Source organism: Triplophysa rosa, linkage group LG21 (genome assembly GCF_024868665.1).
Source record: "Triplophysa rosa linkage group LG21, Trosa_1v2, whole genome shotgun sequence".
Lineage (NCBI taxonomy): Eukaryota > Metazoa > Chordata > Actinopteri > Cypriniformes > Nemacheilidae > Triplophysa > Triplophysa rosa.
The window spans coordinates 3224403-3248010 of record NC_079910.1 but is presented as its reverse complement, the minus strand read 5'-3'; the positions used below and the strand labels follow the sequence as shown (position 1 = coordinate 3248010).

Sequence of the window (23608 nt, the reverse complement as noted above, 5' to 3'; positions counted from 1 at the left end):
CGACGCCGTTCATCTATTCCTCTCGGGATCTGTGGTCAGAGGAGACGCTTGGAAAGAGCACGCCACTCTCCAGCGAAATGTCGCTGCCTAGACCCGCAATGCGGCTGCGCAGGAGAAAGTGAGTCCTCCTCTGCAGCAGCCTCTGCTGCTCCTGCTTGAGCTCCACGTAGGAGCGAGAGAACGTGTGGAAGATGGACGTGACTGGGAAAGCCATGAGCAGGATTCCGCTCAGGATGCTGCTGAGCGCGACCACCTGCCCGGGGATGCTGCGCGGCACCATATCGCCGTAACCCACCGTCGTCATGGTGATCACGGCCCACCAGTAGGTGGCGGGTATGCTACTGAACTCCCGCGTTGCCGCAGCTTCGTTCTCGATCAGGTAGAGGAGCGGGGAAAAAAGCGCTATGGCAACGCAGAGGAAGAGAAGGAGCAGGCCGAACTCGCGCGTGCACCTGCGCGCGGTCAAGCCGAGCGTCTGGAGGCCGAGCGAGTGCCGCGCGAGGCGCATGACGTACAGGATGCGCAAGGCGCGCAGCACGCGCAACACCAGACCAACTTTGTCCAGGTAACTGCTGCCCGAGCCCAGTCGTTTCTCCCCCGTGGAGGTGCTGTCCACTACCAGCGTGATGTAGTAGGGCAGGATGGCTATAATGTCGATGAGGTTGAGGGGTCGTCGCAGGAAGGCCAACTTGCTGCGGTCCTGGATGAAGCGCAACGTGAATTCCAGAGAGAACCAGGCCACGCACACCGTCTCCACGATAAAGATGTTGTAGCACATCTGAGAGCACTTGCCCTGAAATAGAGAAGTAAAAGACTTGGTGTTATGCGTTTAGTTTATTAACAAAGTCTGCAGTTATTTCTCTCTATATGGGTGGTTAAGTTTGAATAATAATCGAATAGTTGTAGAATTGAATCAGATACAGGTGCACATCGGGACAAAGTGCTTTAACGCATACAGTGGTTTCACTTACAGGAACAGTTCACCCAAAAATGTCAATTTTGTCTTCATTTACTCACCCTCGAGTTGTTCCAAATCTGTTTACATTTCCTTGTTCTGTTGAACACAAAAGAAAATATTTTGAAGAATGTAGGACAGCAAACAGTTCTGGGGCACTTTTGACTACCATTGTCTTTTTTCCTAGTCAATGGTGGCACAAGAACTGTTTGGTTACAAGCATTCTTCCAAATATCTTTCTCTGTGTTCATCAGAACAAAGACATTTATACAGATTTGGAACAACTCGAGCGTGAGAAAATGATGACAGAATGTAAATTTTTGAGTGAACTCTGATGTGTTACACGATACAAATAAACTCATAAAAGTTATTGTCAGGCCATATGGTTCCATATTGAACCTTTCACGTCCACAAAACCTTTCTGTTGCACATAAGGTTATTTGCAGGGTTATTATAGTTAACTATGAAAACATTTTTGTCAATTGAAATCAAATAAAATAACATATTTGAAAAACTTTGAGCAATTTTGAAAATGTTGCCTTAACAAAGAAGTGTAATACGATTATTAACTGGAGATAATTAAAAACTGAAATAAAAATAAATTAAGCTTAAATAACAATATAAAAATTAAATCAATAATAAAGGACAAAAGCACACAACAAAACTAAAAATACATACAAATAAAGGCTTATTAATAGTGCAAAAAAGGATAAAAAACAGGTTCTAAGTAATGGGAAAATGTTCTTCAAACATTAAAAAGGAAAGAAAGTAGTGCTTCTTTTAAGAACCATTGACTGGTTGGTTCTTTGGGGAACCCAAAATGTTTCTTCTATGGCATTGCTGAAAAGAAACCTTTTTATTGCCTTTATTTTTAAGAGTGTGATAACAGACATGCATTTGTTAATAATAATTACTCTACTAATTGGTATGTGTCTGTCAAGTTCCAAACAAATATTCACATTCAATTTATAGTTCAAGCTAATCAGTCAATTCATTTAGCATAATCCAAAAATAGTCAATAAAGCAGTTATTTTACATTCCTCTATCCAAAGTATTGTGATAAAGTGTGGTGTACTCTATTTTTATATATAGCCACTGACGCAAGAATAATGTAACCTTCCTACACGTTACTGGTTACTATGATGTGCAAAAATAATCTTGTTCCCAGTTGCACTACTGCATCAGAACACTAGAGGTCGACAAATGAAAACCCCTCTGCCACAACTCCACCTGTTCCTGTCACACGAGGAAACTCTTTCCTGTGCTTTTCCCCATTCTTATTAAATCTTTTCATTGTCTGGATGACTAACAACTAATTTGATGATTGTTTGATCATTTACACCTTAACAGGGCTTTTGTGGATAAATCCTGCTTAAAGTGACAGTTCACCCAAAAATTTAAACACAGAACACAAAAGAAGACGTTTTAGTTGGTAACCGAACAGCCGAAGGGCCCAGTTAACTACATTCTTCAAAATATCTTCTTTTGTGTTCTGTGGAAGAAAGAAAGTCACACAGGTTTAAAATGACAAGAGGGTGAGTAATTCATGACAGAATTTTCATATTTGGGTGAACTATCACTTTAAACAAGGTGGTACAACGTCACGTTTTGTTGGGGAATATCTCAAGCACTTATAAGGGAACATTCCTGCAGACTCTTGGACAAGTGTGTGTGTTTTTCCCTATAACAGAAGACTATAAATAGCCAGTGACATACACAGAGAAGCTCATTTATAAAGTGAAAGGAGTCTCTGTCATGCCAGTGCTATGTTGCTTTAATGCATAATTTAATTTTCGATGCTCTGTTGTTTCTCAGCCATTAGAATGATTCCAAAGACTGATGTCAGCCGACCCACTGGTGTCTTAATTCAGTTAGTGTAAGGGCTTGTTTAACCTGTGACTCTGTCTAATCGTGACAAATGACCTCTCGTTGCAGTCTGGTTAAACGGATTTCATGGTGTTAAGAAGAATGATTGTGTACAAGGATCTGCTACCTTCTTCCAACGCTCCTTTAAGACACCTGCCTGGAGTTTTTGAGGAAACCCTTATTCAGATACTTTACATGTTTGAAAAGACCTGAACTTAAAGTTATGTCAGGTTTACTACCGTCAAAATGATTGACAATTAGCATACAGTTTAGATTGGCGGTGTGGTTCTGTTCTGGGCAAAAACTCCCTGTCCCTCCATGCAGCCAGCATGAATAAGAGCGGTGAGCGCAGCGATACCCCCCTTAGGGTAAACAGAACAGAACAACAGATGTCATTAGTTCTTAATGACAGTTAAGTGTAACACATTAAGTAAAGTAATTGAGACTTATGAAAAGGAATAACAGAAGTTGAGTCCTGATTGTAAATGCGAGGTGGGGCTGGAGGAGGGTAATTTGCTCCTGAGCAACACGATAAGCTGCTGTTAACTGTACGAATTTTAAAACGGAAGCTGTGATAGCGTCATATTTGAAGAGTTTGGTTCCAAACTGAGATAACCTGTTTTTAAAAATGTTCAAAAATCATGTTTCCCTTTCTGTCGGTCTCTCGACGTTGTGTCGAACCGACAGATGGGGTTTGACTTGAGAACCTATCATCTTCTGACTAACTTTGAAAAGGCCAATGAAATTGGCGAATGAAATTTGCATGCCGGTCTCCGCCCCGGACATCGGGGTATAAAAGTAAGACGGCGTGCTGCATTCATTCACCTTTAGTTCTTTGGAGCCTTTGCATCTGATGACCAAAAATCTGAAAAATTGCTGGATTCTTACGACGTGGTGCAGCAGATTGTCCCTCTTCGTCAGTGACTTCCACTGGGCGTCTCGGCAGTTCCAGAGGTGTTTCTAAAAGAGCAAATTTCTCCAGCGTGGCATGTCCCGCTGTTCTCATGGGTGCAATACTCTCATCGAGGAGGGGGACGGACACGATGTCTGCCTCAAGTACTTGGGTGTCCGGCACGCTGAGGCAGCCTTCGTGGATACGTCCTGCCCGCACTCCGGGCAGATGGCGATCCAGACGTTGCGGTCACGGGTGGCTGTGTTCTTTATGGACCCAGCCACCACCTCGTCTGCTTCCCGTTCTGTGACAGCATGTCCCTTGCAGCATCGGAGGGCGACCTACTGGCATCTGACGCCGACGATTCCTCGGAGCTCCCTCCCTCGGGATGTCAGCCATGCTCTCCCGGGCCGCTGCGAGTTGGATACTTGGTACCTCGGGTGTACCTGCAGGAACTCCGCACCGCCACCGACCTCGCCCTACGGGCGACCAAGGTGACCACGCGGGCCCTGGGTCGGACGATGTCCACATTAGTGGTCCAGGAGAGGCACCTCTGGCTCAACCTTGCGCAGATGCGTGACGTTGAGAAAGTTTGCTTTCTTGACACACCCATCTCGCAAGGTGGGCTGTTTGGTGATACTGCCGAGGACTTCTCACAGCAGTTCTCGGCAGTGAAGAAGCAGACGGAGGTGATTAAACACATCCTGCCCCGCCGCGACCCGGCCGCCTTCCGGCCATCGAGGTCCCGAGCGGCGTCTGCTCCCCAGCAGCCCCGGCCCTCTTCGACACCAGCTCCGGCACCACCTATCCAGGCGGCCCCCGGAAAAAGACGTCGAGGAGCAGATCAGCAAGCAGAACCTTTTCAAGCAGCAGCCAGCGGTCCCCTTGAAACCCTGGACACTACCCATTGCCCGCTTTGGTACTCCCTCTCCGAGGCCCCCCTCGGCACGGATGCCCTAGCGCACAGCTGGCCGCAGGACAAGCCTTCCCCCCAGTGAGCCTCATTGCACAGGTCCTGTACAAGGTCAGGGAAGAGGAGCATCAAGTGCTACTAGTTGCGCCGTACTGGCCCAACCGGACTTGGTTCTCAGAGCTAATGCTCCTGACGACAACTCCCCCCTGGCCGATTCCCCTGACGAAGGACCTTCTTTCACAGGGGAAGGGCACGTTGTGGCATCCGAGACCAGACCTCTGGAACCTCCATGTCTGGCTCCTGGACGGGACGAGGAGATTCTGAGTGACCTACCCCCTGCGGTGGTTGAGGCCATTACTCAGGCTAGGGCCCCTGCCACTAGGTGGCTATACGCCTTTAAGTGGCGCCTCTTCTCATCCTGGTGCTCTTCTTAAGGATAAGACCCGCGGAGTTGCTCGATCGGGAACGTGCTGTCCTTCCTGCAAGAGAGACTTGAGAGTAATCTCTCCCCTTCCACACTGAAAGTGTACGTAGCCGCCATTGCCGCTCATCACGAACCAGTCGCTGGTAAGTCTCTGGGACAGCACGACCTGATCATTAGGTTCCTAACGGGCGCGAGAAGGCTGAATCCGCCTCGTCCATGCTCCGTACCCTCTTGGGACCTCGATGTGGTCCTGGCGGGCCTCCAGAGGCCCCCTTTCGAGCCCCTGAGAGATGCCACTCTTTCTCATTTTATGATGAAGACGGGTCTCCTGCTTGCGCTCGCCTCCATCAAGAAGGTAGGGGACCTACAAGCATTCTCCGTGTCCACTGATTGCCTAGAGTTCAGGCCCGGCTACGTGCCCAAAGTTCCCACCACTCCCTTTCGGGACCAGGTGGTGAACTTGCAGGCGCTCCCCACCGGGGAGGAAGACCCAACCCCATCCGTGTTGTGTCCAGTACGCGCGCTGCCCCTCTACTTGGACCGCACGCAGAGCTTCAGGAGCTCTGAGCAGCTCTTTGTCTGTTTTGGAGTGAGCAGAAGGGGAGGGCTGTCTCCAAACAGAGATTGGCGCACTGGATCGTGGACGCCGTCGCTACGGCGTACCGGTCCCAAGATCGCCCGTGCCCGTTGGCAGTGAGGGCACACTCCAGTAGTGGTAGTGGGCGGCTTCTTGCTGTTACAGAAACAAGGCCTCCGCACGTGACGGCCGGTGGCAGGGGCTTCCCACCTTTCCAAAGCTCTGGGACCCCCTACCTCTCCAATGGATGGTTACAATTTCGCGATAGCGCTCATATCTGACACGCCCAGGCCAGTCAGTGTCCTTCATGCCACAACGCTTGCCGCCCACTGCAGCAGTCGAGAGATGCTCTCAGGCTCCTCAGCACAAAAGGTGAATGAATGCAGAACGCCGTCTTCATTTTATACCCGGATGTCTGGGGCGGAGACCGGCATGCAAATTTCATTCGCCAATTTCATTGGCCTTTTCAAAGTTAGTCAGAAGATGATAGGTTCTCAAGTCAAACCCCATCTGTCGGTTCAACACAACGTCTCGTTCCCTCCATCAGGGAACAGAGGTTACATACGTAACCGGGGCGTTTTTATGATGTTATCATGTTTTTCTTGTGTTTTGTTGTGTAAGTTAGCTGTATTTTTTGAGTTATTATGGCTTAAATCAAAACAAACCAACTGCAGTTTGATTGATATTCATTGGAATGCACAATAAAAACAATCATGAAATTTATGAAACATTTTTAAAACAGAGTTATCTCATTTTGGAACCAAACTCTTCATTTCTATTGGTAGATGAGGATCAGCTGATGCGAGCTTGACTCACGTGACCTGCCAGAACTAACGAAGTATGCTGGATTCTTTGTTTCATAGTTAAAAAACATCTATGACATTCTTTTTTCTGCAGAAAAGAAGATATTTTAAACAATGCTGGTAACCAAACAACGTTGGCCCACATTGACTTCCATTGTATGAACACAAAACCACTAAGACATTTCTCAAAATATCTTCTTTTGTATTCTGTAAATATCAGATCCCCTCCTACCGTCTCCTCCTCCTCCCTCATGGCAGGCATGGTGCTTATGGACAGGTTGACAGCTGTGATGGTGACAAACAGGACCGACAGGCAGGCGAAGATCTTCCCCGGCAGGCCTGATTGAGGTTTCTCCACCATATCTCGAAGTTTTCCCATACAGCGTCCGAGCCGAGACTCCCCGACCGAACCGGTTTCACTATCATCTTCGTCTTCCTCGTCCTCTTCCGCCATGCGCTCCAGCTCCTCGCACTCCTCCAGGCGCTGCAGAAGGCGCCTACGGCAACACCATTCCAAGCTTTCTTCCGGAACGCCCCAGTAGAGCAGCTCTTCCTGAAAGGACAGGGCGCACATCTCACGAAGAGAGCGCAGCTTTCCGGCGCGCAGGTAGGTGAGGATTGTCCGGAAGGCGCAGGGACTGCGGTCAAAGAAGAACTCGTTGCGGACCACGTCGTAGTCGTCGCACACCCGCATGATCTCGTCGAAGCTGTTGCACAGACGCAGCTGACACAGCCGGGACAGGGGGAAATCCTCGAGGGTCGTCCAGGGAAACTGGTACCGGAGGCCGCCCACATTGATGATGACGTGCAGCCGTTGGGCGCAAGACGGGAGGTCGACGTCGTCGAGGGGGCGGTCAGCATCAGGGTCGGTGGGAGGGAGGCGCTGGGCCCGTTTGTAAAAAACGCCTTTTAGGGCCTCTTGCTCCTGGATGGGCGGAGGATTCAAAGAAGTGTCGGAGGTGCAACTCAGGGCGCTGTAGTCGTAATCAGAACCATCCCCTGTCAGTAAAGTCATCTTTCACCTCAGCGGCTGTCACATGCCTGTCGTCGTCCACTCCCTCTCTGTGGGCAACCTGTTTGAAAGAGGGCGATTAGTGATCAGAATATTATGATTGATGATGCTTAATACTGTTAGGTCACTGTAAACTCTGACCGATGTAAACCATCGACCATAATGAAAATCATCCTGGTCAGTGACAAGACCGGCATATTTGCTGCATGTTTCATGTTTGATCATAAAAACACTTTTAGAAATAAAAGCAATCTTTGAAGAGCTAGTGGGACGATGCAAATGGTAATAGAATTAGTGTCAGATGCTCTGCTGAGGTTCATGACATCACTTGCAGACCTTAGTCTTTGCCATGCATTTAAAATGACTTTTTAATTAACACAAACCTCCCGGGCTTTGATAATCAATAATCTTACTGTTTATGTTTCCAGGGAGAGGTTGTGTTTTTGGTTCAGTGGAGTGCAGTTGTCCTCATTGGTTTGTTCAGGGCGGGTTTGATTTGGTGTCTTGAACAAAGATATTTTTCAGAAACGGGGGACACTTGTTAGTAAGATTGTGTAATGTAGGTGGATGCAAAATTTCTGCTGCTGTTCTCCTGCCTCAGGCTAAGTGTTTTCCAAGCTTTCTACAATGGCACATCTCTTTAAACAAAACCCATCCTTTCGCTTGACTCAAAGCCACAATTTCACAAAACATACTATATCATTATAGCATACTGTATTGTGCCGCATTTTATACTGTACTACACTGTAAAAATGATTCTGTGTCATAGTAGATTTCATGAAATTAATTGAGTAAACTTTACTTAATGCAATTGTGTTCTTGTATCTTTAACCAACATTTAATTTAAAATTATAGAAAAAATCTCGGAATTCTAAATGCACAAATTATTGAGTGAATTCAATTTAATTTTATCATGTTCAACCCACTTAAACTTGTTTTAAGGATCTTACTTAATTATTTTGTGGTGGGACTACATTAATTATTTTAGTTAATTTCACTAACTGAGCAGTGAATTTAGAATTCCCAGCATGCAGCAGATTTAGGAGAGTCATTTTTGCGAAAAAGTGCTATTTTATACTTTACAATAAAATGAAAGACTTGATAGAGTTTATTGTTCAGTTGTCTTTAAGACTCAGTGAACAGTAATGGTGCTAATCCCTGTACTGAGACAACTCTCAGCTTACTTGTACATCATATATGTTGTAAACGATAATAAATGATAAACTGAAGTTAAAAAAGATCAAGAAGTTTACTCCAATGCTCAAATTAGTGTTTCATCTTGATTTTTTTAAGTTTATCATGTGACATGTACTTAAATAATTTAGGTAATTTTACTTGATTTATTCATGGAATAATGTGCTAAAAATATGCTTTAAAGTACTTTGTGTAATATTGTTACCATAATTTTTTTAAAGTAAATATCTGTGTTATTTTTTACAGTGTAGTATATTTATATCAGAATCAGAAAGAGCTTTATTGCCAAGTGTGCTTGGACATACAAAGGAATTTGTCTTAGTGACAGAAGCTTCCAGTGCACATACAGGTTAAAAAAGTGACAAGGCACAGGTAACAAAACGTAAAAAATAAACATGTGAGAGACAATACACATTTGACAGAAAGGACAATATTAGACAAAAAGACAATAGGCAGTATATTGTATGTACAGATGTGCTATATACAAATTATACTGTCATATACAAGTTATGCAGGGCAATGTGGATAGCTGAATATTATATCATTAACATATGTAAAATAAATATGAGTATACAGTTGTGTATTGCACGTGTTTTTATTGCACAGTAGAACATTTAACTGTTCATGAGGGAGATGGCCTGAGGGAAGAAACTGACTGTTTTGGTGCTCTATATGCAAAACATTTAACTTTGCAAACTGGTTATTTTACTAAATAATATAATCTTTTTAATAGATTCTTGCGTGTGATGCAATGTTTGGTCGTATTGGAAAGTTTGAGTCTTTCTGCAAACTGTCTTTGTCTGTATTCATTCTTAAGGATCAAATCTTAAAATTAAACATGCTTCCTAATGCCACAGATTTTTTTTGCTAAATGGTTCCATAAAAACCTTGAACATCCAAAGAACTTTTCTGTTTCTTAGAAGAACTTTTGAGCATATCTGGTTCCATATTTGGTTCTTATGTGGCAATGCGGTGAAAAACTTCTGTAGCACATACAGTAGTGTAAATTATAGTGCATACAATTTTAATCGAACGTCTCATTTTCATTTTTGTTAAATGACTTACTGTAGTTTTTTCAAAGGTAGACTCTCATGTACATTTTGAAGTATCTGTTTTATGACGGAAAATTTTATTTCACTACATTATAAAGCATATATCATACTTTTAACAACACTTCATTTCATAAACACATTGTTTAATTTTTTACTTTTAATACTTAAGTCTAGTAATTTCTTACTTTTACTAAATTTACTAAACATTTTATTTGCGTACAAGTAAGAAAGTGCTAGTGTTATTTAATGTACCGTACAACACTGTAACAAAGGAAAACAAACATATCTACCAAATCTGCAAACAATAATTACAAATCCAATATATCTTAAATCTGTTACATCTATATCATTTTATTATATATTCATTATAAAATAACAAATATGCAGTCATTTAAACACCAAATATTGGTTTGTTTACATGTCATCCCGAACTACCTGTCACCCTATAAACACAATGCACATCCACAATCACCTCAATTCTTCTAAGGTTAAAAACAAGTCAAATTTATTTATGAAATGAAGTGGAGTAAAAATGTAATGTTGTATAAAGTATAATTTTTCCAAAGTAAACACACAAAGTACAGATTCTTGAAAAATGTACCGGAAAAGAGTAAACACACAGTACTAAAGTACTGTCCACCTCTGAGTTTTTCATCAGGACTTTGTGTATCATTGAATTCCATCTTCTGTTTTTCAAGCATCTGGGGCGTCAGATAAGTTACTGCTGCTTTGACTTGTTGCGTGGGATTTGCCAAATAAATGAACTCTCGCAACTCAAGTGAACATATATTGGCATGCGACAGCTCAGCATGTGATAGCCTGCGACAGTCATCCAACTCAAGAGTGTGAAAATGAATAACACAAGTCGATCCAACACCTCTTTTTTAATCTCCTCTCAAACGGTCACCTACACAACAGAAGAGTCCTGCTGTATAAAAAAACCCAAACCGCCATCCAAAACGAACCACATGTAATTGTGTTCAACATCCCACCAAATGTTGACTTCTCAGCCTCCATGGCCGGTGTCCAAACTAATTAAATCAATTACAATGATTAAGCTGTAATGGGTTCACAAGTCACAAATTAGTGTCTGCGGCTCCCTGTGATCAGAGGTTGTGATGGGGGCCTTTGGCTTGCTAAAATCAGAAAGCACTTGCATCACTGCATGCTTATTAAGCACCTGCACTGTCAGTCGCCGCGAGATAATCATTACGCTTGGCCCTTTGTTTCCGACCTGTCAAATAAAGCATGCGCCGACCGCTGGGCTGCTGAAGAACGTCTGCTGCCTTGATCTCCGGCTCCTGCGCGCCGTCATATTAAAGGAGGGTTAAGTGTCAAAAAAGGAGTGATGGGAATAAGTGGATGAGAGGAAGGTCAACACATTCACCACAACAGTATGACAGAAGGAGGAGGAAAGGAGAAATGGCACATGGTGTCCATCTAGCCATTTTAGAAGTCTTAAAAGAAGTCGTTAAATAACACCTGAATAATGTTAAAAAAACAAATCATCTATAAAAAATGAAATAAATAATACAGTTTTGCCAACGTTTATTTGGGATAATAGTGCTTGAAACCTGTATGACATTTCATGGAACACAAATCAAGATATACTGTATATTATTATAGTAACAATTTTTGGTTCTTGAAAGTTCAAGAATTTAAGCTTTGTGTCTTATATACTAAATGTAAGCTTGAAGTACATAAAATATTGAATTAAGAAGATATAAGAATTCAAAATGTGACATATGCAATGTTTATGCCATCGTTCTGCACTTTTCATCATTTCAAAACAGATCACAGATGAGATTTCTCAATTATTTCTCCTAGACACCAATCAGATTAAATGGAAAGCAATTGGAAACTTTTCCTCGAGTCTCCAGCATCTCGGATATTTCTCCAGAGAAAAAGAGTCAGAAATCTCACAAATGTGTCTGTCATTAGAGTTTCAGAAGAGATGTCAACAACGTGTCAAACTGAGCTCAGATTCGTCAAGTCTGTATCAAAAGTCAATATGATTAAAGATCTCAATATGAACTCAAACATTTCTCATCAAATTGACCCAAATCCAGATTATTTTACCTCTACAATCTACACTCATTTCACACCTTCACACTCTTCATGTATTTGAACAATTACACTCTCATTTCTTTCTATTTGTATTCCCCTAAAAAAATTCTAGAAAATCATTTGAGACTAAACTGATACCTAAATGAAACAACTCCGTCAAATCATCTGAGGTATGAAAGAGAAATCTCTGAGCAATAACAGTTCGGGTTTGGGTAAGACATCTTTTTCTTCTTTCCTCAAAAGCGAGTCAAACAGGTTAAAAATGAGACGCAATTTTAACTTCTACGTAGGGCTGTCAAACGATTAATCGCATCCAGAATAAAAGTTTGTGTTTACGTAATATATATATCTGTGTACTGCGCGTATTAATTTTGTATTATAAACACAAAAACATACACATACTTGTATATATATTTAGGCATATTTCAATATATTTATTTATATTGACTAATAATTGAAATTCGATATAAACGTTTATGAATTGTTATATTTTATATTTTTCTTAAATATATGCATTTATGTGTATGTGTTCATGAATACAAAATAAATATGCACAGTACACCGACATATATTGCGTAAACAAACTTTTATTCTGGATGCGATTAATCACGATTAATACGCATACATTTCTCCTTCCATCTCTCTCTCTCTGACGCAGATCACAGCTTTAGCTCTGGGGCTTTTTCTCCAGATTGCCTCTGAGTCACAGGACTGTGATTGTGGCAGTAACATGCTGAGCATACTTTCCAAAGCTAACATCTCTAACCTTCATCGCCCTGTAAAACAGCGGCGAAGTTTTCAAACCCTGAGCTTTCAGCCTACAGAAACAAAAAACTAGGAAACACATCAAGTCATTTACTGCAACATGCACATTACCAAAAGAGCTGCTCGAACACCATCCTCTTTTCCTCTGTTGAATGATGTGAGCTATTTGGGTAGAATAAGAAGGATTGTATGAAGAACTAATGCGATGTTCAGTATTCAAAGCACAGAAACATCACAGGAACCATCACTGGAAATATCGAAACGAAATTCAAAAAGAAAAATGCGTATGTGTATACTCTCATAGTCATGCAAGATTGCTTCGCATCACTATTGGTTATTTAATACTCCAAGGGGATTTTAATACCAGGCAAGACCTGACAAGTTTAATAACTTTTATTCGGGAGAGAGCAAGATCTACTCTTGCCATTAAAAGAACCAAATCTACAAGTCTGCGTTGGCCGTCACAATGCATTCTTTTTATTTTACCTAAACCAATAAATGTAAGCAATCCACGTGTTTGCATCTGCATATGTGAGGGCACGACATCCTAACGCAACAATAACCAGAATGTCAGCGTTATTTCATAAAACCTGTCAAAGTGATGGATAACATGCGACGATAACTTCTGGCGGATCTGTATGAGGTTTATCACATTATCTCAGACTTATTTGCACGCTGAACATAACAGAAGCCTAATCCTTTCTCCCAGTACGTCTCTAAGTAAAACATTACGTCCGTTCAGACGCACACAACACGCGCTGATAAAACATTTGTTTCCATCACTTTCTAATTCATCCACTTGAAATCGTCACTGTTTGTTTGTCACGTGCTTTTCCATCCTCCACTGTTGCCTGGTGAGACCACTTGGCAAATGGCACCCCACCCCCTCCTACTCATCTCATGCTCTCTTCTGGTGCCACCCACCCGTCCGTCCGTCGATGGGGTCTTCTTCCTGGAACTCTGTGTTTACTGACTCCTGCTCTCTCACCCACTCCATCTCTCATCACCTCAAACCAAAGCACCTGTGACCTGTGGAGGACTCAGTCTTCCCATCGAGCCCAAGAGTGCCGGTGGGAGTCATTTTGACCAGGGCACCTCTAAAGGATGTGCTGGCGAATTTATCTTTTGAGTTTGATCAGTGCCAGTGTCCCATTGGGTGTGACTAACATACCACAAGGAAATTACACAATGAAAAGTTTACCGTTTCTTTATGAAGTTTAACATGCTGAATACGACAATCACATTATTATTTTTTTACCATCGACGGTACTCACAAAAAATACATTTCGGTATTATTATTCGTATGCAGAAATGACAAGGTACTGCCAACACAGTTACTAAAAACGAGTCGTCCAAAACTTCGGAGGTGTACATTGGATCGTTTTTTTGTCTTTTATGACTAATACTGTCCTCTTGAACCAAGTTCCAGATGTAGTCACCCATCATCGCCACCACCTTCACCTTCATTTCTAGAAAGTTTTAGAAAACTATTGGAAAATAATTTTTTGAACATGTAAGAATTGGCAATATACAGATATTTACGTGAGCTATATAGTCACTAAAACACTGATGCTAGATGAAAAGAAATATTACAAAAATAATTAGCACCACAGAATTTTACAAGAACTATAAAAAGGGCGGGCAAAACAAAATTTGTTACACTGTGTTTTTGCTCATGTTGCTCTTTCACAGCTCAGGAGATTTGATGAAGTTCTCATTGGGGTTTTATTTAAGTGTCAACTTAGTTTCAGATGTTTCTCCTAAAATAGAAATAAAAGTAGAAACAAATGAGACAATTTGATAAAAGTATGAAGGCGTTAATAAATGCAGATCACAGAGGTGAAAATCTGGATTTGAGTAAATTTGATGAGAAATGTTGGCGTTCATATTGAGATCTTCAATAATTGCAAACTTGACAAATCTGAGCTCAGTTTGAGACATTGTTGACGTCTGTTCTGAAACTCTAAAGACAGAGACATTTGTGAGATTTCTGATATTTCTCTTGAATTCTGAAATATCTGAGATGCAGGAGAATAAAGAAAAACGCTCCATTCGCTCTCTATATTTAATCTCAATGTTATAGGAGAAATAGTCGCGAGATTTTTCTTTCTTTCGCAACATTGACATTCTGGATGTCATGGCAATAAGCTTTTCACTCACACATGAACAAAACCCACTTTGGAATTGTCTTAAGGATATGGATTTCTCCACATTAAAAGAACATTTGCCTTAAAACTACTCTCTAAAACTACTATTTTCGTTCGCTCGGTGACTCAGACTAAGTCACAGAAAAACCAAACAAATCATCTGTTGAGTTATTCTTATACGTGCGCCATCTGGAAAACCCTTCCTCTCAGCGTGAACGCTCATGATTTACAGCCGAAACGCAGCTTGAACACCACAGAACAATACTGTACTCTCCTCATTTATACCTCTGACACCTGTGGCCCGTGGCGAGGAATATCTCCCGCATCAGATCTGGACGGATATTGTAAGTAGCATCTTTGTGAACAGACTCTACCGTATGTATAAACAACACATGTTGAGTATGAAACATCAGGATGTACAGATTCAACAGAGCCCGCAGCTATGCTCGTATCACAAGACATCTGCTTACATCAACTCCGAACAGGGATCGAAGAGAGACTTTTTTAGATATGGGTGGGTGGATTTAATAAATCGCTGAATATATTGAAACAAGAAACACCTTCGGGATGTAATTGCCTTGCCTTCCTCTCATGGTCGGCCGTAGATAAAACAGTCTCTCAGCGTTGCGGTGGTTCAGTAAAGCTCTCTATCTTCTCACTGTACTTAACCTTTGGCACAGCGCTGCTTCTATTCCTGGCTGATTTTCACAGGCAGAGAAAGGCCGATGATGTATGCACAGCATTCTGATGTTGTAAAATCTGTGTTCCCGGTTCGAGAGTTTGTGTTTTCATTTCAATTCCACCAGCGGGGTTATCCTGATTTCCATTCCGGCACTAATGGCTTTGTTTAGTAATGCATTGTTGCACGGACGCATTTAAAGTACGGTCACGTTGCGAACCTCTTTGTGAGGGATTATCATCGGGCCAATCTTGCGAAACCTGTCTGGAACACGTCCAGGTCAACTTTCTCTCTAAAATAAAAAAAAGAAAGCAATACTTGGCTTACAAGAAAATGTAGTTGATTTTTGAGACCATAAGGACTTTTTGACATATTGATGCTGCTTTTAATTTATGCTAATTTAGCTGCAAATAAAAATGTGGAGTGCTTTTAATTATGCACAGAATGTTAAAACGTATGAGAATAATAAATGTCACAATGCAAAAACCATTATGGCCTTTCTTTTCTTTTAGATTGTGGAGAAAAAATGAACCGACCAAGTTTTTGTGAGATTTAGGAATTCAATTAGTTCGGTCATTATTTTTAGTTATCTCACCATAGAAGATCCAATGTAAAACAGTATATCTTTATATGCATCTCTATCGCCATCTCTGTCAAAAACATAAAACTGCAGGTTAATGTATGCTCTTATTTTTACAAGCGTTGACAAACAACATTCACAACATTTTATAAATCATTATTATTCGCTTACCGCTGTGAATTGTGGAAAGAAAAGTTCTGTTTGGTTTTTGAATGAAAAACGATTGAATTTGTATTTCACCTTGATTGTTTATGCATTGGCTCAATATCTGATTTTTGTTCATTTTTAAGCCAAAAGTTACAGAATACATCTTTTATTTGAAATACGGATGCAAACTAAACATCCTTGCAAATGACAAACCTACCAGACAAGGACAGAACAACGATCAAACAGTTTCTAAGAAACGTGCCAGAACAAATACTAATAATAGGTTTTATCTCTATCTGTGTGTCTCATATTTTGTCTCTGTACAGCTATACTGTAATGCACGAATTAACATAATCGTGTGCATTACCGCAGACTTTCATGCAATTACTCTCCATCTCCTTTGTGACACCAGCAGATCAAACCTCAGTGTGTAACATCCATTACGCCTAAGCACTTCCAAGAACCGAGACCACAGCAGATGGGACCGGAAGACGCGTGTCTGCGTGAGAAGGGTGTCACTGCGTTTGAGTGGATATCTCCATTAGCCAAACCACAGAGTTCCTCAAAGCACAGCTGGAGAAAATATACTGGAGTGCTTTCAGAGAAAGCAGAAAATGTGTTCGGAGGAGTTAGAAAAACAAAGACGTCAACATCAAGTGTTATTGGATGGTGTGAGAGAGTGAAATACATGATCGGATGAGATGGATCGAAAAACTTCAAGCAGCCTGCATGCGCGGCGACGCTTCTGTGTCCTCTGTGTGATGGAGACCTTCTAAACACTTCAGTTATTTCTTCAGATACTGTCCTGCAGAGTGGGCTTCGCAACACATTTACTCGACCATCATTCAGGCACAGTCGATGGGGAATTAAGCAACTTAACTTTAAGAAGAGAGGAAATGACACTGATGGAGTATAAACATCTCTCGACTGCAGCTCACAGGTTCATTTAGACCACGAGACGCTGAGCAAATAAATCTGGAGGACTAACCAAACCAAAAAATCTACAATGTAAAAAATTCCCTAAAACAATGAGATTTTCTGTAAACTGGAAATACAAAAATATAGGCTACCGTAAAATATTTTTTCTTGTAAAATTATAGGATGTAAGGATATATATTCAATTGTTTTCCCCATTTACTTGTCAATTTGTTGTCTTTTCCTGTAGTTTTATCGTTTTTGACCATATTTAAAAAATAAACCGTAAAAAAAAAGAAATCTTGTAAAAGGAAGCGGAGCTGGGGCGCCAAAAATAAACTGTAATATAGCGGTTTTCCCTGTAAAAAACCCAGCTTTCTGTAATTTTACGGTTTTTGACTGTATTTAAAAATGACATAAAAATCTGTAAAAAAAAATCAGATTTTTTTTATTTTACGTGGAAAATTTGTAAAATATAACTATATGTATTACATATTAATATATATAATACTCTTCTGAATATAACAATATATATTATGTAAAATTATAGTTTTTTTTACAGTGTAGGGTCAAACACTAACAGGAATACTAACAATGATGCATTTGGCAAATGCATTTATCCAAAGTGACACAGTGAATTAAAGTTTACTTTAAATTAAAGTTTAAAGTCGATCAGGTGGTTTTAGAAGATGAATATTATAATATTACGCAGGTTTGTATAGACTACGGTGTTCACTTTGAGAAGCTTGTCAGTAAAAACCACATATCTGATCAATTGAAATTCTTGTTTTTGGACAAATATAAGATGAGTAAATTATATTTTTAGGGAAACTTTCCTTTTAATAGCAAGAAAATAAAAAGCCTGAGCATTTAAAGCATTACTTCATAAACTGTAATTGTTCAGTTCTGTTAGGATTGGTCAGCAAATCTGCCATTGCTTTGACTTCAGGTCAATTCATATGCTTAATATTGTATGAATACCCCCAATTATAAGCTGTAGAAAGGGAACGATCATTTATAATTCTGACTACCGTGCACATAAAGGTATGAAAAGACATTAACTCCACTCATTAAAAGCAGGCCATTTACAAATCCTCTGAAGTTGATGAAGTCTTTTGTCATTTTAATCCACAAATCATCTCAGGGAATAATCCTCTCAACCTTAAACGGTAATGACGAGCCCAAACTCTGACCCTGAGCGGATCTCAGATGTACTTTAAAAAGCATTGAACTTGCACAATTTTCCATTTTCTACCTTCTCTCTAACACTGAGAATCATATTCCTGTACATCGACTTGTAGAGAATTGCATGGCTTGCAACACAAAGGTCATAGGTTCAACCCCAGTGTACACACATACTGATCAAATGTATAGATTGAATGCGCTGTACAGATAGTCAGATAACATCTAGACATTTAGAATCTACATCATAACGTAAACTCCAAAACAACCCAACACGTGATGTTTATAAACCTGCGGTTCCTTCCAGCAAACCTATAAATCAGTCCCTGGTCTTTCTGCGCCAAAGGTTTTTGCATAAACATGTTTTGGAGATCTAATCTCTTCTCAATAAACTTGATGTGAGTTTATTTCTCATCGTGCAAATGACCTCCGAGAGCAAGTTTGTGAAGACTCTATACATGTGATAAATCATCGTCTTGGTTTAATGGATAAACTCATTTTTGTCTGTCATTTCCCAATTTGAAATTCATAATATGCAAATATAACTCATTCTTAACCTTGAGTTACCCATCAGAGTTGCTGCTAGTGATGATACCATTCACAGAGAGGACACATTCCCACCTGTAGACTGCCCCACTCACATCTATAGATGCTTATAACTTCACTCGACAACCAAGAAACTTCCTTTCACATTAAGAGAAGTGTACTCAATAATGCTTATGACTAAGTGTCATATCACCAACTCTTCTCAAGCCACCCACAGCGAGCCTTCTGACCCTCGATGTGTTGATATATTCTGATTTAACAGCAGTGGGGTCCAAAAGTCCCTCTTTTGTGTAAATGACAGCAGCGCTCGGGCTGGCGTGGACTCTGTGTTCTGTTTTTTTAAAGCCATATTAGCAACAGGACTATAACAGGACTATTTGTTGCCCAAAACATTTGGATTTTTAATATGGTGTCAGACTTTCGGACTCAACTTTTCTGATTTCGGACTCTTTATCCCAGGAGAAATATCTGAGACACAGATGAGACTTAAGTGAAACTTACAATTTGCTCTTCATTAAATCTCACTGATGTCTATGAGAAATAACTAAGATATTAAAAATATCTCATATGTGATTTTTCATGTGGTTTAGACCAAAACAACAAAACAGATTTAACATTTTATATTCACAGATGAACAGTGATTCATGGGATTACTTCTGTGTATTTCTGTACATAAATGTCATTATTAAATATTTCTGGCAAACGCATTCTAATTTCTGGCACTTGTCAGGGCATCTTTTTGGCTTTTATCATAGAAATCGACTGTCACGCTGTTTTCTCATCAGCCGCTGAATCTATAATATTCCCAGAACTCTGACTTTGACATTGGGATTGGACGGCACTCTTGACTGTCAGCGGGTCTTCAGATAAAACAAGCAGAAGAATGAACATGAGTCAGAGTAATTAGACAAGAATACATTCACGTCAATGACAGACGCCAACGCTGATATAATCTAAATACATTTCACACTTTTAAACTGAACAGATTTCATCAACAAATCATATCAAGTATTAGGAATTTTACTCTCCGAATTCTTTTCGAACAACACAGAGAACAGCAATCACCAAAGTAATGTTTCTTTAAATGCTCGACAGTGTTACAAAATTGCACACATTAAAGGCAGAATAGGTGATCCTGTACATCAATTTTTTTGTCATGCTGGTTGGAAATCTCTTTACATCCTGATAGCAATCAAGAAGTATAGTGGTCAAATAATATTTTTATAATTACATATCGTCTGTGAAAGGCGTAGGACCAAAAAACGTTTGCCCAATCAAAACGTTCTGGCCGAACGCTGTGACCGGTCATGTGTACATTTTCAGCCAACGTATTTTGCATCCCACTGCGCACCCTGTTCACGCAGACATCATACGTCATCAGCGCGCTCACGTCCGCTGCGTCAATGCAGGGAGAATGGCGGACAATCAGCAACAATCAAACTTTCCTGCGGAACCGACAACAAGTAAATCTACTAAACGAAAGTCCGTTTTTGAAAAAGCAGTGACGAAAAAATGTCTGGCTCATGAAAGAGGAAAAACTCGAATTAACATCGGTTCAGCTTTTACATGATGGAGACAGCTCCGGCAGGGTCTGAAATACGATACCATGGATGCTCTCTTTTTGTTTTGGACAGGTATGTACATGCTTCGAGAAGAATTTAATGGATTTAGTTCGTTACGTGGATTTACGAAATGCATTCATGTGTTCGGAGGAGGCGTGGCTTTGGACGGCGAATCGCATAGAGGGTGGGATTATAATTTCAGTGCTAGCAGGCTAAAGTTAGAAAGAAAACTTTCTGCATTTTTACATTTTCAAATAAACACAATTTAGTTTTAATTTACTAATCAATTTGAAACCACTAGCAATTTCCTACAAATATAGAAACCTGGCTGTACACACACACACACACAACATAAATTATATGCAAAAAAAACAAGTGGATGAATTTTACAAAAAAAAAGTTTATTTATTTATTGGCCTTTGCATCTTTATATAGATATGACAGTGGAGAGTGAGACAGGAAATTACGGGATGAGAGAGGGAAACAGGAGCCGGGAAAGGACCACGAGCTGGGACTCGAACTCGGGTCGCCCGAAGTGCTGCTGCACAATGTGTCGGCGCACAGCCCACTGGACAACTGATGCCGACAAAAGAAACATTTGTTTACAGGCTCAGAAGTCTACAGTTACTGCGATCTGAGCAGCTCAGTAACCCTGATGCGATTTGTGCATCCCATACCAGTGCAGCACTTCTGACTCACAGCACGCGCATTACGGACACACTCGCATCACGCTCAAGTCCATCTTTTCTTCTGTATCAAAAATCACTATTCAATAAATCTCCTATACCTTTCACGACAAAACTATACAAACAGAAAAAAACGTCATGTAAAGTGACACTTACTGTAGTTGCGCTCAGTTCATCTGCAGTTAAGAGCACTCATGATGTCCAGAGCTGTAAAGTGAAGCAGAAACTGACATCCACGAGCTGTTGCTCAGCATTTCAACTGATCCATGACCAGGCTCCGGGTTTCTGGCGGTACATTTGATGATCATGAGCAACAGGCTACAGTTCCTCCTCCCTCTTTCCACACACATCAACGGCTCTGACATCAGAGGTGGGACGTGCCATTATTCTAAGAGCTTTTGAGAGATATCCATAGCAACCAACCACGGGAGGAAGGATTCTTTCTTTCAAGCAGAAACACGCAAGTGTCTTTGAACTGACGGACACATGTGTTTCTTTATAGCGCTGTGAGTTTAAGAGCCTTCCCTGTGTCTTAATTCAGACCGCTCTTCTGCTCGGCTGTTGGTTCTCGAGACGCGGCACAGAATTACATTAAGTTTGATCGTGAACAATATCTACCTCTACGTAGGGTTACGGCGGTGGAGATAGTCGACTGGCCACACATAAACAAAACTGGAAGTATACTGGTAAAGCCAGAACAACATGAGTTTATCTTTAAAAGATTTTTCAATGATTGCACAATGCATATTTTACATTATGTATACTGAAAAAGAAAAACATGAAATTAAAATGGACCCTGATTGGTTTTGTTGTGAATGATTCTTTGATGCATTTTATACCAATGAAGTAATATAATATTAAACCAAATGTTTTTAACCCACTCCTTCTGTCACACACCTGTTAGTCCAATGACTATCGAAGAAATAAAATCAAGTCCCGCCTACATCCTTTTCCCATGAAACAAAAACAAACAATATTAAAACAATTTCATTTTTCTCTCTAAAGCTAGTATTACGGGTGTCACAATATACTGATATTATCAATAACCGTGATATTAAAAACCATGATTATCAATATCCTGTAAATACTCTGTAAATCCTGTAAATACTAATAAATGATGTCATAATTTCACATGGCAAAAAAACAGACAACACAAAACAAACAAAAGTAAAGATACATTTGGCTGATATTTCAATAGATACTACGATACTACATAAATGATGTCATAATTTTGTGTGGCCAAAAAGAGAAAACAAAGCAAATAAAATAAATAGATACATTAAATTTAGTAACTTAATAATAAGATAAATTTCAACGACAAAAATTCAATGACAAAGCTAGCTGAAATCCCAACAGATACCGCGGTAATATTGTCCCAACGGTTTCTCGTGGCCACGATAACCGCGTGGTGAAAATCTGATATTGTGACAGTCCTATTAGTAGTAAGAGTCTTAAACATGCCCTTATGTACGTAACTTCATATATTCATCTCTTTAAGAAACCATCCAACGATATCTGACAAACCACATGCGTCACATTCATAAGACGATAAATGTTATTCAGCACTTGACATCCGTCTGAAGCTATATCCGACAGAAGACGACAGGGAGGGGAACAACAAATCTGCACGAATACACGGGGCTAAACACTCTTGGGTATGCTCGGCACGTCCGGTGATTTGCCGCAGGGCATTATCTCTGAAACACTGCCTGTGTTGGCGGCCCTCATTTCCTATTGATCCCCCTGTCATGCACAGTATCTGCGTGGCAGCCGACGGTGGACTTTGAAAATCACGGCCATCAATTACTCTCAGATCACGAGTAATAAGTCATTTGGTGACGGTTCAAAGAAGCCCAAGTGCAGCTAGAACCTAAACAGCACATGCAAATCGGTTTCTCTTTGATTTTTCTTCAGCCGTAATTGTATTCGGGATAGGAATCAACTAGACTTTTACTTTTTCAATTGTGGGCTTTGGAAAAAAACACAAACTAAAGTATGAGCAAGAGTAATAGTGTTGTTACAATTCTTAACTATTTTACAAGGTGTATGAATTTGTACGATCTGTGTAGGGGTGGAGTTTCTTTCTTGCTTTTATCTAAAAATTGTATGTTTTCATACGCTTCGCATCGTACGAATTTGCCGACTTGGAAAATAGTTACGAATTCTCCTGAGATCAGCCTGGTTGTTTCCCTTAGCGGCACCACTAAGAAATAATATCATCACATGAACGGTTTCCTTATTTCTCGTGACAGCGTCGACAAATATTGAATCAATAGTGCAGGATGAATTACCCGTGTTCCAAATAATCACAGACGCGCTTGGCTGCCTCCGAGCAAAGCAAGAGAAAACTGCTGAGACGAAGGCAATAAAAGAGGTGACGGGTCAAGTCATCGCGAGTCATCATTGAGATGAATAGCTCCGGGCTACTAATGCGTCACCTGAGCATTACAACAATGTTAACAGTTTATGAGGAGATTGAAGTTTGAGCAATAACTCCGGCAGAGAACGTTGACAGTCAAGTCTAAGAAAGGGTTAAAAAAAACAATTCACCCACAAATGCATTGTATATATTTTAGGTTTATATGAAACTGATGCAATAAATGCACAATATAAACAGGTTTTCACACACGGGTGAGGGACACAA

The 23608-nt window shown here is 40.6% G+C and overlaps 1 protein-coding gene across 1 annotated transcript; it reads right to left on the bottom strand.

Annotated features, from left to right (window-relative positions):
- kcng1 (potassium voltage-gated channel, subfamily G, member 1) lies at positions 1-21291 on the bottom strand. The gene is made up of 3 exons (XM_057363063.1): positions 21121-21291; positions 6663-7503; positions 1-793 (listed from the first exon to the last, which is right to left on the bottom strand). The coding sequence occupies exons 2-3, from the start codon at positions 7443-7445 to the stop codon at positions 14-16; spliced, it is 1563 nt and encodes a 520-aa protein (XP_057219046.1). The 5' UTR covers positions 7446-7503; positions 21121-21291; the 3' UTR covers positions 1-13.
- Between the last annotated feature and the right edge of the window lie 2317 nt (positions 21292-23608).

Coding starts and splice junctions, on each gene's coding strand:
- kcng1 (XM_057363063.1), bottom strand. CDS start 7,445: ATGACTTTACTGACAGGGGATGGTTCTGATTACGACTACAGCGCCCTG. Junction 794..6,662: donor TGAGGGAGGAGGAGGAGACG/GTAGGAGGGGAT, acceptor TCTCTATTTCAG/GGCAAGTGCTCTCAGATGTG.